General features: G+C 37.1%; 2 protein-coding genes and 1 long non-coding RNA gene across 3 annotated transcripts; 1 reads left to right on the top strand and 2 right to left on the bottom strand.

Annotated features, from left to right (window-relative positions):
• Positions 1-7,934: 7,934 nt before the first annotated feature.
• On the bottom strand, positions 7,935-9,594 carry LOC110893553 (subtilisin-like protease SBT4.3). The gene is made up of 5 exons (XM_022140657.1): positions 9,494-9,594; positions 8,637-9,138; positions 8,465-8,559; positions 8,149-8,367; positions 7,935-8,064 (listed from the first exon to the last, which is right to left on the bottom strand). The coding sequence occupies exons 1-5, from the start codon at positions 9,592-9,594 to the stop codon at positions 7,935-7,937; spliced, it is 1,047 nt and encodes a 348-aa protein (XP_021996349.1).
• A 2,130-nt stretch (positions 9,595-11,724) lies between these two features.
• LOC110895957 (cyclin-B2-3-like) lies at positions 11,725-13,147 on the top strand. The gene is made up of 2 exons (XM_035981398.1): positions 11,725-12,366; positions 12,887-13,147. The coding sequence occupies exons 1-2, from the start codon at positions 12,304-12,306 to the stop codon at positions 13,145-13,147; spliced, it is 324 nt and encodes a 107-aa protein (XP_035837291.1). The 5' UTR covers positions 11,725-12,303.
• Positions 13,148-13,229: 82 nt separating this feature from the next.
• On the bottom strand, positions 13,230-13,659 carry LOC110895958. Its single transcript, XR_002567473.2, has 3 exons — positions 13,618-13,659; positions 13,450-13,539; positions 13,230-13,354 (listed from the first exon to the last, which is right to left on the bottom strand). It is a non-coding gene; the product is annotated as an uncharacterized LOC110895958 (long non-coding RNA).
• Positions 13,660-14,404: the final 745 nt, after the last annotated feature.

Genomic DNA, 14,404 nt, shown 5'->3' with positions numbered 1-14,404 from the left:
GGTTATAAATTAAAGGAGTGCATTTAATATAAGCTGGATAATATTTCATATATTCTATTCTTTCATAATATATAGAAACAGATTTCTACTATAGAAGTACAACATTTTGGAGAACATTTTCATTTCATTGTAACTAGGTTTTACAACAGCGATCGTTGCGCTGCGCTAAACCGTGATATGGTATCGACATCCATATTGAAGTTGTCATATGCCGGCTTCGAAAATAATATCAAGTCTGTCTTATTTGAACTATCATATTGGAGAATACTTTTGATTATTATATAAAGTGAGCTACAAATCATTGGAAGTTATGATACTACCTCCGTTCCACTAAATGTGTCTTAATTTGAATTTTCAAAGTCTTTATTTATAAATTTTGACTTTAATTATATATTTTTGTGTTATATAAAACTTGATGAAAATTAACCCGATAAAAACACTTGTAAAACACCCTCAAATCATATAACTTTCATCGAGTATTATCTAACACAAACAAAATTATTTAAGGTCAAGTTTATAAATAAAGACTTTGAAAATTCAAAATAGGACACCTTTAATGGGACGGAGGGAGTAATTAACAAACATTTAGAAATAACTTAAAAATAATTATTGGTCATTTTGCTTATTAAAACCACAACAGAACTTGTAAACATTAACTTACTACTTAGTTTGTGAAATACACATTACATATGCTGGTGAACCTACAGACAGTTTACACCTTAAAACATGATAATTAAAAAACATTTAGAAATAATTTCAAAAACCGCCAAAATAATTTCAAAAACCGCCAACTTAGACCATCTTATTCACCTTGGTGAATCTAACAGCCAGTTAACACCTTAAAACATGTTAACTGACTTCTATGGTACAAAAGTAGAAGTACTTTTTCTAATCATACATTGCTTTAGAAACATAGAGATCAATGAGATTGCACAAAAAATGACATAGCGCACAAATGAAAAGGTTTTCAGTGGAAATAAAGGCCAGATCGGGTTCGAAAAAACCTGGTGTGGTGAGCTTTCTGTGTCACAATCACCAAAACAAAGCTCCATAGCAATCTATCATCTTGTTTTAATAGGAATTTGATTGGTAATAATCCAAAATCGGATAATATCCAAATAAAATATTGGTCCATCTCATTCCCTAATGGTGGAGTGACTTGGGTTCTCCAATGGAGACCCAAGTTCAATTCCCATTAGTGCCACTTTGGTGGCCACCGACACCCGCTTTAAAGCCGGACCGACGACACTCGAGGTCTCGGGTTCGAAACATGTTTCTTACCTCTCTTTGATGGCTGTGGGTATTTGCCGCCAGGGATCCTTGTCGGGTGGTGAACTGAGAAGGGAGATCCATTCCGCGGTCAGAGGTACCGTACAACTACCCTTTTATATTCAGCTGAGCAACACAATTCAAACAAAAACAATCATTAATTCCCACAACAGAAACCTCCAAATCAAAGATTATGAGATCATGATTATACCTCACAAACATTCATTACAAACCCATCTTCCGTTGACCTACAAAAACTCAAATGACACTATAACTCTATTAAATAAAAAAAAGCGCCAAGATAACCTGAAATCAAACATATACCAGTAAAAAAGATTCAAAATTTAACCACAGCTTCTAGCAAAATAGCATATATTTATGTGAAATCAAGAATTTTCATGCCTGGATTTCTGTACATATGGCCACTTTCGTACCAGATGTCTATCTATGGCAAGAAAAAATATAATGAAAAAAAATCAAATCTTGTTTAATCAAAACGCATCGAAGAGAATTTTAGAACTGCTTGTTCGAAGTCAAAAATTTTGATGGTAAAATAGTGAATGGGTTAGACTGAGTACAATAAAAACACGGAACGCGGTTAACATGTCGAACCTTGATAGTGAAGGGATGCCAAATATAAAAAGGCAATGGTGCATTAGAGATAAGACAAAATGGGATATGATTTTGACTTTCTTTATCTGGATGAATAAGTATGCTTTAAAGTAAACTAATTTCATGATCAAATTCAAAAATAAGATGTGAAATCTTTGTGGTAAAAGTCTAATGAATCGAAGTTTATAACAAAAGTTTAGGGGCCAAAAAGTATAAATATCAAACTTCTGTGGCCAAAGTCTAAGAAACTAAACTTGGAAAGTTGCCATTATAGATATAATATAACATAATGTGTATATTTTTGAGAATCCTTTTTTATTATATCTACTAACTAATAAATCTTTGATGGGCTAAACTTGATGAGACTGAAACCTTGTGCCTTGAATGTTAAGGTCTGCATACTTGTGTCCTTCTAGTTAATTATTAAAATTTCATTTTGACTTTCTAGTTTTTTTTAACGGCAAATTTAGATCATTGACGGACCACTGGAGTATCATCGTGCCACCAGCAGAACCACCCAATCATATCCATCTCCACTAGGCAATAATGCCTATACACCAATTCAGGAGGAAACCCAATAAATATGGGAAAAACCCCCTTTGTGGGAATCGAACCCATGATCTATTGGTCATAAGTCTTATCCCATCCTCAAGATACTACTAGGCTATAATGCCATGGGTGACTTTCTAGTTTAAACCACGTGATTTCTAAAACATTAAAAACCATGTTAGGGTGGAGGGTATAGTCAATCACCCTAGAGTGTTTGAGTGAAATCCTACCTAATAATATTATGCCATGTCAACTCCCCATTTTACACTAAATCACTAGGTATGGTCAAACACCCCTCAATTAAAAAAAAAACTTGATTGGTCTCTCATCTCTCTCTCTCTCCTCTCTCCTCTCCTCTCAACACAATCGGTGACTACACACCGAATTCCCCACCCTCTCTCCAACTCAAACACCCAACTCAAACAGGTGGGGGTGGTCACCGATCGGTGACACCCACTCCCCGATCAAGTCACCGAGGATTATACCCTCCAGCCTTATGAATTGAATTAGATTCGATTGTTGCACAAAATTTAACCGATGCGATTTCGAAGCTTAGGGTTTTTTTTTCAAATTATGATTTTGCTGATTGCCTTCTTCTTGCGTCTATGTATTTTTGTCTCTTTTTTCAGAATTGAAATTTGACGGCCCTTTTCGGTATTTGAATATTCGATTTGCAATGACTCAACAATTCTTCGTTGACTGTATTCATATTTTGGTTCTGCGATTTGATTTTTTGATTTGCTGGCAGTCCTTCGCTGTCCTTTTTTTCGAATTTTGTTGTTGTTTGAACTTTTATATGAAGATTCCACGATCCAAGTCCACCGGTTCCAAGTCCTGTGTCGCCCAAATTCCTTGAAATATTGAAGGGTGTAACAACACGTGTCTGTTGTTACTTTTTGTATAAGAGTGTAGTGTAATTAACTGAAAACTACTGGCTTAGTACTTTTTGTATGCCCATGCTCTTACTATTATTAGATAAACATTTAAAAATATACATGTTGTGCTTCAACAGGAGTTGCTGGGGTCGTTTCGGTTTTTCCATGCCAGAAGTTGCAACTACAAACAACAAGGTCTTGGAACTTCATGGGACTACCAAGAAGCATAAAATGGTGCCCTGCTATTGGGAGTGACATTATAGTCGGTGACTATGTTCCGGAATATGGCCATAGTCAGAGAGCTTTAACGATGAAGGCTTCGGTCCTATTCCTGCAAAATGGAAAGGAGTATGTGATGGTGGTGAAGGTTTTGTCTGTAACAGGTAAGTTTGTTCAAGATTTAATAACATGGTTTGGTGGTGTAAATTTGAAAATCTAGACTGTTCATATAACAACCAAAACTAAGTTAGTACAAAGATTAGTTGTTATGTTCAAGAAAGATAACTTTAACATACATATGGTGAGGAATTTGTTAATGGCATAAAAGTTAAAAAATGCATTGATAAAAAAACTAGTACGATCCAGTTATGCAATGATCATTCTTAGAAAAAAATAATTCTCCTCAAGAAGTAATATACCTTTATAATCAATACTTTGCTAACATAGACTGATCATCTTGTTGATCCATCACTCAAGTTTATAATATGTAATAGTCTTCTATGTCGATTTAAATATTAAAAGTGTTTTAAATCTCATCATTATATAGGAAGATAATTGGTGCACGTACGTTTAGCCTTCAAAGTTATAATAAGTTTTCTGCTAAAGACACATCTGGGCATGGGACTCATGTGGTGTCAATCATATCCGGTAGGGAAGTAATAGACTCAAGTTATTATGGTATTGCGAAAGGAATTGCTAGAGGAGGTGTTCCCTCTACAAGAATTGCGGCATATAAAGTATGCTATCACATTAATTGCTACGACGTAGATGTTTTGAGAGCTTTTGATCATGCCATTGCTGATGGAGTTGACATAATATCAGTCTCCATAGCTCGCCCCAATCGAGTCGTGCTTACTTTTGACCCAATCGCGATTGGCGCATTTCATGCAATGGAGAAGGGAATTCTGACAGTGAATGCAGCAGGAAATTGTTAGGGGTATCGAATCAGAGTAGGCTTGAGCGGAAGCGGAACAAACACACACACACACTAGCAGAAAATAAAGAACACGAGAATTTACGTGGTTTGGTCAAGGTGACCTACGTCCTCGGGTTGCAACTAGGGTTTCACGTTTATTAGATGCTCACAACTGTTTTCAGAATGACACAGACTACAATTACATCATAGGTATTTATAGAACAAGATTAGGGTTTCCTACTTGGTCAACAAGTTAACTAAGTGGGCCTAATAACTAGGGCCGGCTAACCCTAATTAGGGTCGGCTACCCTAAAGCCTACGAACCCAACAATCTCCCACTCTGAGGCTTTGCATAGTCTACAAAGTGCATCCAAGAAACCCATCACCAGTAACTTCAGTAATCTTTACGTTCAAGTCTTCCCAGCCTCCAGTTCCAAGAATAAGCTAAGACTTCAGTCACATCCAAGCCACCTAGTTGCAACCACACCTCTCATCAAGTACCTGAGAGACCAGTTGAAGCTCCCACAAGCTCCAACCCAACAGTCTTATCAGACCCATTCTCTATCTCAACCGGCTTGCACGATCTACCAGCTCCAGAGATACACCGAGAATTAATACCACTCTCCACATTTTGCAAACTATTTCCAGGAGAGCTTTCTTCTTCAGTCGTAACCTTCGTCTTCAAAACCCAACAGTTCTTTGTGATTGTACCCGGAACACGACCCGTGCTCCCACTATCACCAAATCCCCTAACTGGCTTAAATTTAGACCCCCGACCGCATTCAATTGACATCCCCAAAGAACCAGGATTCAAGTTCGCAAATTGAACCCTCTTCCGCTTACTAGATTCAGTGAACCAGACTTTATGTTGTACAGGGACGGCTACTCCCTCAGCAGGTATCTCAACTAGATACAACGATCCTTGTCTCCTCCCACAGGCAACAACAAGATTTCCATCAATCACCTTCCACTTCCAACCACCAAACTTAACATCTAGTCCCTGTTTATCCAGTTGACTAACAGAAATAAGTTTCTTCGTTAAACATGGAATTACCCTAACGTTCTTTAAGTTCCATGTAGTGCCCAGTGGAGTCTTCATATTGACATCTCCCATATCCATAACATTAAGAACATGACCGTTAGCTAATCGTACATTTCCAAAGTCTCCTTTTTTCAGATTCACCATCGTCTCCCCGCTGTGCATGGCGTGAAACGAAGAACCGGAATCCATAGCCCAAGAATCTATAGACTCTTCACAGCAAACCAGTACGTCACCGTCAGATTCATCTGACGCAACACTGTTTACATGCTGGTTACCATCCTCTTTCTTAGGATCAGGACACTTGTTTTTAACATGCCCCTTTTCACCACAGTTCCAGCACCTCACATTCTTCCCAACTTTAAACAAGTTTTTCCCACGACTCCCACTGCGTCTGTTATTACCTCTTCTCCTGCTAACACTGAACATATCAGAAGTAGATCCTCCACTAGTGTTCCTCCGGCGAACGTCTTCATCCAAAACACTATCCCGGACCCGATCAAACTTCAAATTTCCAGTTCCAACAGTTTCAGTGACCGTTGTCACAAATCCTGGCCAACTATCAGGTAAGGAAGATAACAAAACCACAGCCTGAGTGTCATCATCCAACTTCATGCCCACAGTTGCTAAACTGGACAAAATTGAATTGACCTCTTTAATGTGATCAGCAGCTGAACTGCCCTCGTTCATTCTCATATAAAACAGTTCCCTCATCAAGAATACTCTATTACTGGCAGACGGCTTCTCATACATATTTGACAGAGCTGTTAACATACCACGAGCAGTTGTTTCCTTCATGATATTAAATGCAATGCTCCTCGTCAAATCCAATGTAATTTTACCTCTTGCCTTTTTGTCCTTTGAGTTCCAAATTGCTTCGGCAGCTTTATCCATTCCAGCAGGTTTTTCTTCCAGTACCACATCCAAATCGCATTCACCAAGCAACGCCTCTATTTGCATTCTCCACCATGCAAAATCAATACCGTTGAACTTCTCGATTCGGAACTTCCCGTCTTCAGCCATAACAAACGAGAAAACCAGAAAAAGAAACCACAAGGAACCAAGCAACCGAAACCCGAGCAACTTTCAATAAACCAGAAACCCGAAGTACCCGAACCAGCGACTTCTCTTGCAAACCCGAGCGTAAAATCAGCGAATAACCAGGGTTTAAGAACCGAAACCCTAATCGCCAAACACCCCAAAACCACCAGATCTGCAACAGCAAACCCTACGTCGCAAACCCTAGACCTTACGAGCCGTAACCAGAGAATAGGTACGGGCCGTAAACAAGTCAGCGGCGACGGCAGCAACAATAGATCAAGATCTCTCGTCCAGCTCTCTCTCCCTCTCCTGCGATAACCGTGTGAACCGTGTATTTAACTGAACCTTTGGCTCTGATACAACTTGTTAGGGGTATCGAATCAGAGTAGGCTCGAGCGGAAGCGGTTATACACACACACACACACTATCAGAAAATAAAGAACACGAGAATTTATGTGGTTCGGTCAAGGTGACCTACGTCCACGGGTTGCAACTAGGGTTTCACTTTTATTAGATGCTCACAACTGTTTTCAGAATGACACAGACTACAATTACATCATAAGTATTTATAGAACAAGATTAGGGTTTCCTACTTGGTCAACAAGTTAACTAAGTGGGCCTAATAACTAGGGCCGGCTAACCCTAATTAGGGCCGACTACCCTAAAGCCTATGAACCCAACAGAAATGATGGTCCTTTGTTATCCTCTGTAAAAAATTATGCTCCATGGACCTTGAGTGTGGGTGCAAGTGATACTGACAGAAGAATTGTTGATAAGCTTCGTCTTGGGAATTATGAAGAATTTGTGGGGAGTAGCATATTAATTCCTAACTTGCTTGTATTTAGGTCTTCTAATTTGGTTGTGTTTGACATAATTGAATGTAAGGTAATGCTATTAATCCTTTCTTTTCAAGTGTTAAACCGGTGCCTCTTGTTTATGGGAAAGAGCTCCCAAGTATTTGCTCTGAAATTGAAAAAAGGTAAAATTTATATATATAAACCCCAACATTTTCAAGTTATCTCTATACGAATAAAACTAGAAGACATATGGTTTGCTAATCTTATTCTTGTTTATAGGAAGTGTCTTATAGAATGCTTAGTAAGTAGCTTCATCAAGGAAAAAGTAATTATGTGTGATCAAGATCGTTCCTTAAAGGAAATTAAAGCATCTGGAGCCCTTGGTTGTATCGTGCCAATTTCTTTTCAAAAGAATTATTCCGAGATCATGCCATTTCCTACTATAGCCCTAACTACAAAATCTCTCTACTTTGTCAAATTATACAAAAAATATGCCAAGTAATGACCTCTTTCTATCAAACTTCTCAACTTATAAATGTTTATTTTAATTTAACACATAATTGCCACTTGCCATTTGAACAGAGTACCAGAAGTGCAAAGTTTAAGAAGTGAGACAATTAAGAATCCGGGTGCTCGTTACGTTGCTTCATTTTCTGCTCCTTAGGTCCTCTAGCAGAAAATGAAGCAACATAAGGAGCACCCGGATTCTTAATTGTCTCACTTCTTAAAATTTGCACTTTTGGTACTCTGTTCAAATGGCAAGTGGCAATTATGTGTTAAACTAAAATAAACATTTATAAGTCGAGAAGTTTGATAGAAAGAGGTCATTACTTGGCATATTTTTTGTATAATTTGACAAAGTCGAGAGATTCTGTAGGTAGCGCTATAGTAGGAAATGGCATGATCTCTGAATAATTATTTTGAAAAGAAATTGGCACGATACAACCAAAGGCTCCAGATGCTTTAATTTCCCTTAAGGAACGATCTTGATCACACATAATTACTTTTTGGTAGATGAAGCTACTTACTAAGCATTCTGGAAGACACTTCCTATAAACAAGAATAAGATTAGCAAATCATATATCTTCCAGTTTTATTCGTATAGAGATAACTTGAAAATGTTGTGGTTTATATATATAAATTTTACCTTTTTTCAATTTCAGAGCAACTACTTGGGAGCTCTTTCCCATAAACAAGAGGCACCGTTTTAACACTTGAAAAGAAAGGATTAATAGCATTACCCTACATTCAATTATGTCAAACACAACCAAATTAGAAGACCTAAATACAAGCAAGCTAGGAATTAATATGCTACTCACCACATGTTCTTCATAATTCCCAAGAACAAGCTTATCAACAATTCTTCTGTCAGTATCACTTGCAGCCACAGTCAAGGTCCATGGAGCATAATTTTTGATAGAGGATAACAAAGGACCATCATTTCCTGCTGCATTCACTGTCAGAATTCCCTTCTCCATTGCATGAAATGCCCCAATCGCAATTGGGTCAAAAGTAAGCTCGACTAGCCTAGGGCGAGCTATGGAGACTGATATTATATCAACTCCATCAGCAATGGCATGATCAAAAGCGCTCAAAACATCTATGTCTAAGCAATTAATGTGATAGCATACCTTATATGCCGTGATTCTTGTAGAGGGAACACCTCCTCTAGCAATTCCTTTCGCAATTCCATAATAACTTGCGTCTATTACATCCCTACCGGATATGATTGACGCCACATGAGTCCCATGCCCAGATGTGTCTCTAGCAGAAAACTTATTATAACCTTGAAGGCTAAACGTACGTGCGCCAATTATCTTCCTATATAATGATGAGATTTAAAACACTTTTAATATTCAAATCGACATAGAAGACTATTACATATATAAACTTTGTGATGCATCAACAAGATGATAAGTCTATGTTAGCAAAGTATTGATTATAAAGGTATATTCCTTCTTGAGGAGAATCATTTTTTTCTAAGAATGATCATTGTATAATTGGATTGTACTAGTTTTTTTTTATCAATGCATTTTTGAACTTCTATGCCATTAACAAATTCCTCACCATATGTATGTTAAAGTTATGTTTCTTGAACATAACAACTAATCTTTGTACTAACTTAGTTTTGGTTGTTATATGAACAGTCTAGATTTTCAAATTTACACCACCAAACCATGTTATTAAATCTTGAACAAACTTACCTGTTACAGACAAAACCTTCACCACCATCACATACTCCTTTCCATTTTGCAGGAATAGGACCGAAGCCTTCATCGTTAAAGCTCTCTGACTCTAGCCATATTCCAGAATCAATGACACCGACTATAATGTCACTCTCAATAGTAGGGCGACGTTTTAGCCATGTTTAGAGAGAATTCAAAGTTGGAGCTATTAAAGGTTGCAAAAACCCGATTTGCGCCTCATTACATTTTGTTGAAGAGGTTAACCCTTTGTAGAGAGGCCCTTTCTACAACAACTGCTCTAAATTCGTGGAGAGATTGGGCAAAACAAGGCGATGAACACACTCGAACGATCGCACAACTTGTTGTTGACACTATTAGGGATGATGACTTTTGGGATGAAGTTGAAAACATCTTAAAAAAAAGAAATACTGACCGGAACTCCCTTCCTGTCATTGTGGCATCAATGTATGGTACAAAGCGAATGGTTCACTATCTCTACTCCAAGACTCCAAGTGAGCTGCTGGACCTGGGTAACGGATTGGACGGTGTGTCTCTGCTGAATAATTTGATCACAGCAGAATTATGTGGTTAGTAAACTGAGTTTATTTCGTCTACACTTTTCATTTATACAACTGAAAAGAGGTATCTTGTTTAGGTGTTGCAGGGTAGAGTTTCAGCAGATTGTATCTGATGAAGGCGTTGCATGAAAACTATGAAGAAAGAAGAAAAAGAATACATTAAGTTACATGGATGATGCTCTCATAATGCATGTGAATTCCTTTGATTGTCATTTCATGTTTCTCGAATTGTCGCTTCGATTGCCTTACACCGAATAAGAAATCTAAATGGGATAAGGTATCACATTTTGTAGTTTGTTCAGTTTTTAATTTTATGTGTCGATATTATGATATAGGATCTAGCTTGTCCTTCTCAAGCTGATTTCATTTCTTGCGTAAATTTTAAATTTATTTTTTTGGTTCTGTTTTGAGCAGTAAGAGAAGCTAGAAATCAAGGCAGGCGTGGTGGACATGGCGATCATGGGTTCAGGCGTGGTGGCTGTCTCGGTTACATTTTATTTTGTTCATACGTCACTAATCATGAATCATTTTGTAGGCAATCTCGCGTAAGTTTCACTTTTAAAGTGTTCGCTCATACGACTTGAATGCTATCTATCTGTTCAAATGAAGAAGAACCTATTATTTTTACACAAGAATGGTGTGAATATCTAACTTATATTTATCTTCTTGCATTGTTTTCAATCTTTGGCATGCAATGTATGGTTTATAGGTGAGTGAGATAGTTATGTTAAATTGTGATGCACTGCTATCGTCCATTTTCTTACGTTCCATTTTCAATCATCGCAGCCTTGTGATACTTGGATGGATTCTTGTGACGGGAACATTTATATTGGCTGGAGTGTTCTTCGTTTTGCACAAGTAAGTTTGGTTTATTATAAGGCTTACTTTTGTTGATAATTACCACTTAAGAATGGTGTTGTGGGTGATAGTGTGACTGCAGATAGTTGTGTATCAATGAATCAGTGAGTTGAGAACCCGACAGCTCATACGGTTTTAGACAACATTCTTCCATGTGTAGACAACGCCACCGCTCAAGAAACTTCATAGAGGACCAAGGAAGTCACCTCTCAACTTGTTAATGTCATCAACCAAGTCATCACTAATGTCACCAATATCAACTTTGCCCCAAATTTCACCCCTCTCTTTTTCAATCAATCCAAGATGCCCCTTCTTTGCAATCCCTTTAAACCCGACTTCAGCGATCGAACTTGTGACCCTACAGAAGTCTCGTTGAGCAATGCCACACATGTATTTGTTATCATATCTAACACGTTAGCTATTGTCAACTGAACAACTCGACCCGATATAACACATTCTTTATTCGTTGCAGGTGTACACCAAATAAGAAATCTAAATGGGGTAAGGTATCACATTTTCTAGTTTGTTCAGTTTTTAATTTTATGTGGCGATATTATGATATAGGATCTAGCTTGTCAAGCTGATTTCATTTCTTGCGTAAATTTTAAATTTATTTTTTTGGTTCTGTTTTGAGCAGTAAGAGAAGCTAGAAATGAAGGCAGGCGTGGTGGACATGGCGATCATGGGTTCGGGCGTGGTGGCTGTCTCGGTCACATTTTATTTTGTTCATACGTCACTAATCATGACTCATTTTGTAGGCAATCTCGCGTAAGTTCCACTTTTAAAGTGTTTGCTCATACGACTTGAATGCTATCTATCTGTCCTATTAGCGAGCCTTATATTTTTACACAAGAATGGTGTGAATATCTAACTTACATTTATATATATTTTTAGCTATACATAAAATTTGATTTCTTGCATTGGATTTTGGGCTTGAGTTTTTTACAAATAGATTGATTTTCATTCTCAATAAAATAAAAAAAATGTCGCATACATCCAAAATGTATACGAGGAAGAAATGGTGTCAAATTGTTAGCTTAACATAATAACGTCAATTTTTGTAAGACTCATCAATACAGAGTTGTTTTTTTTTTCCTAGATACTTTGTTTAGGAACTAATTGATGAATTTCATCATATGATAGCAAAAGAAATAACTATTAAAAGGTCAGGACTTTTTTTTATGAAAGAACTAATGAATGTTACATACATATAGTGATGAGCATTTGAGATTCGATACCGGTACCGAATTTCTCGTACTGAATTATTTTCTGTACCAATTCGGTACCCATTTTTTGGTGTTCTTGGTATCGGTGCTTTTGGTTCGATACATGTTTGGTACGGTACCAGTATATTACCGAGCTATATGTCACAACAGCGTGACATAACCGATAGGATAAGAGGCATTCTCATCGATTGGCTAATTGAGGTACATTATTAAAGTTTAGAGTAAACTGCCATTTTGGTCCCTGTGGTTTGGTCAGTTTTGCCACTTTAGTCCAAAACTCAAACTTTTTACATCTGGGTCCCTGTGGTTTCAGTTTTATTGCCATTTTGGTCCAAAAATGAAATCAGGTCATATTTGTCTTATAAAATCATGCTATTTTGTCCTTTTCCGCAGAGGCAAAATGATCATTTCTTTTTTATAAATAAATACCATATTTTATAAGACAAATATGACCTGATTTGCCCCTAAGGAAAATGACAAAATTGCAGCATTTTATAAGACAAATATGGCCTGATTTCATTTTTGGACCAAAATGGCAATAAAATTGAAACCACAGGGACCCAGATGCAAAAGGTTTGAGTTTTGGACTAAAGTGGCAAAAGTGACCAAACCTCAGGGACCAAAATGGCAGTTTACTCTAAAGTTTATAATAACTTATGATACCATACCAAATGCAGAACTAATGTTTATAACAACTTATGATGAAAAAAAAAAAAAACAGGTTCATTACAAGTTTGAACTTATGGAAGAGACTCTATATCTAACTGTCAATCTTGTTGACCGGTTCCTGCCGCGCCGACCCGTTGTAAGGAAGAATCTTCAACACGTTGGAATAACTGCAATGCTTCTCGCTTGTAAATATGAAGAAGTCACGGTGCCGATTGTCAATGATTTTATTGTAATTTCTGATGAAGCTTACACGAGATCTGAAGTTCTTGATATGGTAACTAATGAACATAATTTTATTTATCTACCTTATTAAAGATCTCGTGTAAGCTTCATCAGAAATTACAATAAAATCATTGACAATCGGCACCGTGACTTCTTCATATTTACAAGCGAGAAGCATTGCGGTTATTCCAACGAATTAAAGATTCTTCCTTACAACGGGTCGGCGCGACAGGAACCGGTCAACAAGATTGACAGTTAGATACAGAGTCTCTTCCATAAGTTCAAACTTGTAATGAACCTGTTTTTTTTTTTTTTTTTCATCATAAGTTGTTATAAACATTAGTTCTGCATTTGGTATGGTATCATAAGTTATTATAAACTTTAATAATGTACCTCAATTAGCCATTCGATGAGAATGCCTCTCATCCTATCGGTTATGTCACGCTGTTGTGACATATAGCTCGGTGTAACACAGCTTAATATCTGCAATAATATAGAAAAACTTGTTCAAATGTCAAGAAATATTTGACTTTATGTGACTTTTAACGAGTCAAACTTTACCTCTTGTTTCTTGTAGGGGGCATAAATGTCATCAATATACTCAACAGCAATTTGGTCATTTTTGTCAGCATTGTATCCAAAATAAAAATTTACCGTGCAATCACACAATATAAAAAAGCGACAATAAATAAATAAATAAAATAAAATAAATAGGTAACTAACTGGGCCACAATTTCAATCATTATTATTAAAAATTTGGGCACTTAGGCCACTGGGGCTCCTACAAGTTTGGGTTGGTTAGGGGTATCCTTGTATTATTTTAGGGGTATCTTTAGTATAAAACCAAAAAAATAAAAATAAAAATAAAAATACACTACGAATACGCACTTGAGCCGTAGCCCGTGCTACGGCTGCTAAAGCATTAGGTCCGCCCATGACGGCTCATATGACCCTTATTCATCTTTTTAATAAGACACGTATAATGGTTAATAATGCTTGGTTAACATGTAAATGGTGAACCAATATCAACCATGTTGGTCATTAATTTCGAGTGAAATCCAGTCAATCACAAACAAACATAACATGTCCTAATCAAATCAAATTGTCGTTGCCGCCGCAGATGGAGGTTAGTTTTTCTAGTTAAGTGGGTGTGAAATGACAAGGAGTCAAGGACTATCCGAGTAGCAACTTGTCAAACCACAGGGACTATCCTAGTAACAACTTGTCAAACCACAGGGACTATCCGAGTAACCTTCATCCGCTTTAGGGACTATTCGAGTAACTTGTCAAACCACAGGGACTAAGAGTGTAATTCTGAAAAGTTGCGGACTAAAGGTGAAATTTCACC

Source organism: Helianthus annuus, chromosome 12 (assembly GCF_002127325.2).
Source record: "Helianthus annuus cultivar XRQ/B chromosome 12, HanXRQr2.0-SUNRISE, whole genome shotgun sequence".
Lineage (NCBI taxonomy): Eukaryota > Viridiplantae > Streptophyta > Magnoliopsida > Asterales > Asteraceae > Helianthus > Helianthus annuus.
Note: the sequence above shows the minus strand (reverse complement) of the source record. Positions and strands in the feature narration are given on the sequence as shown.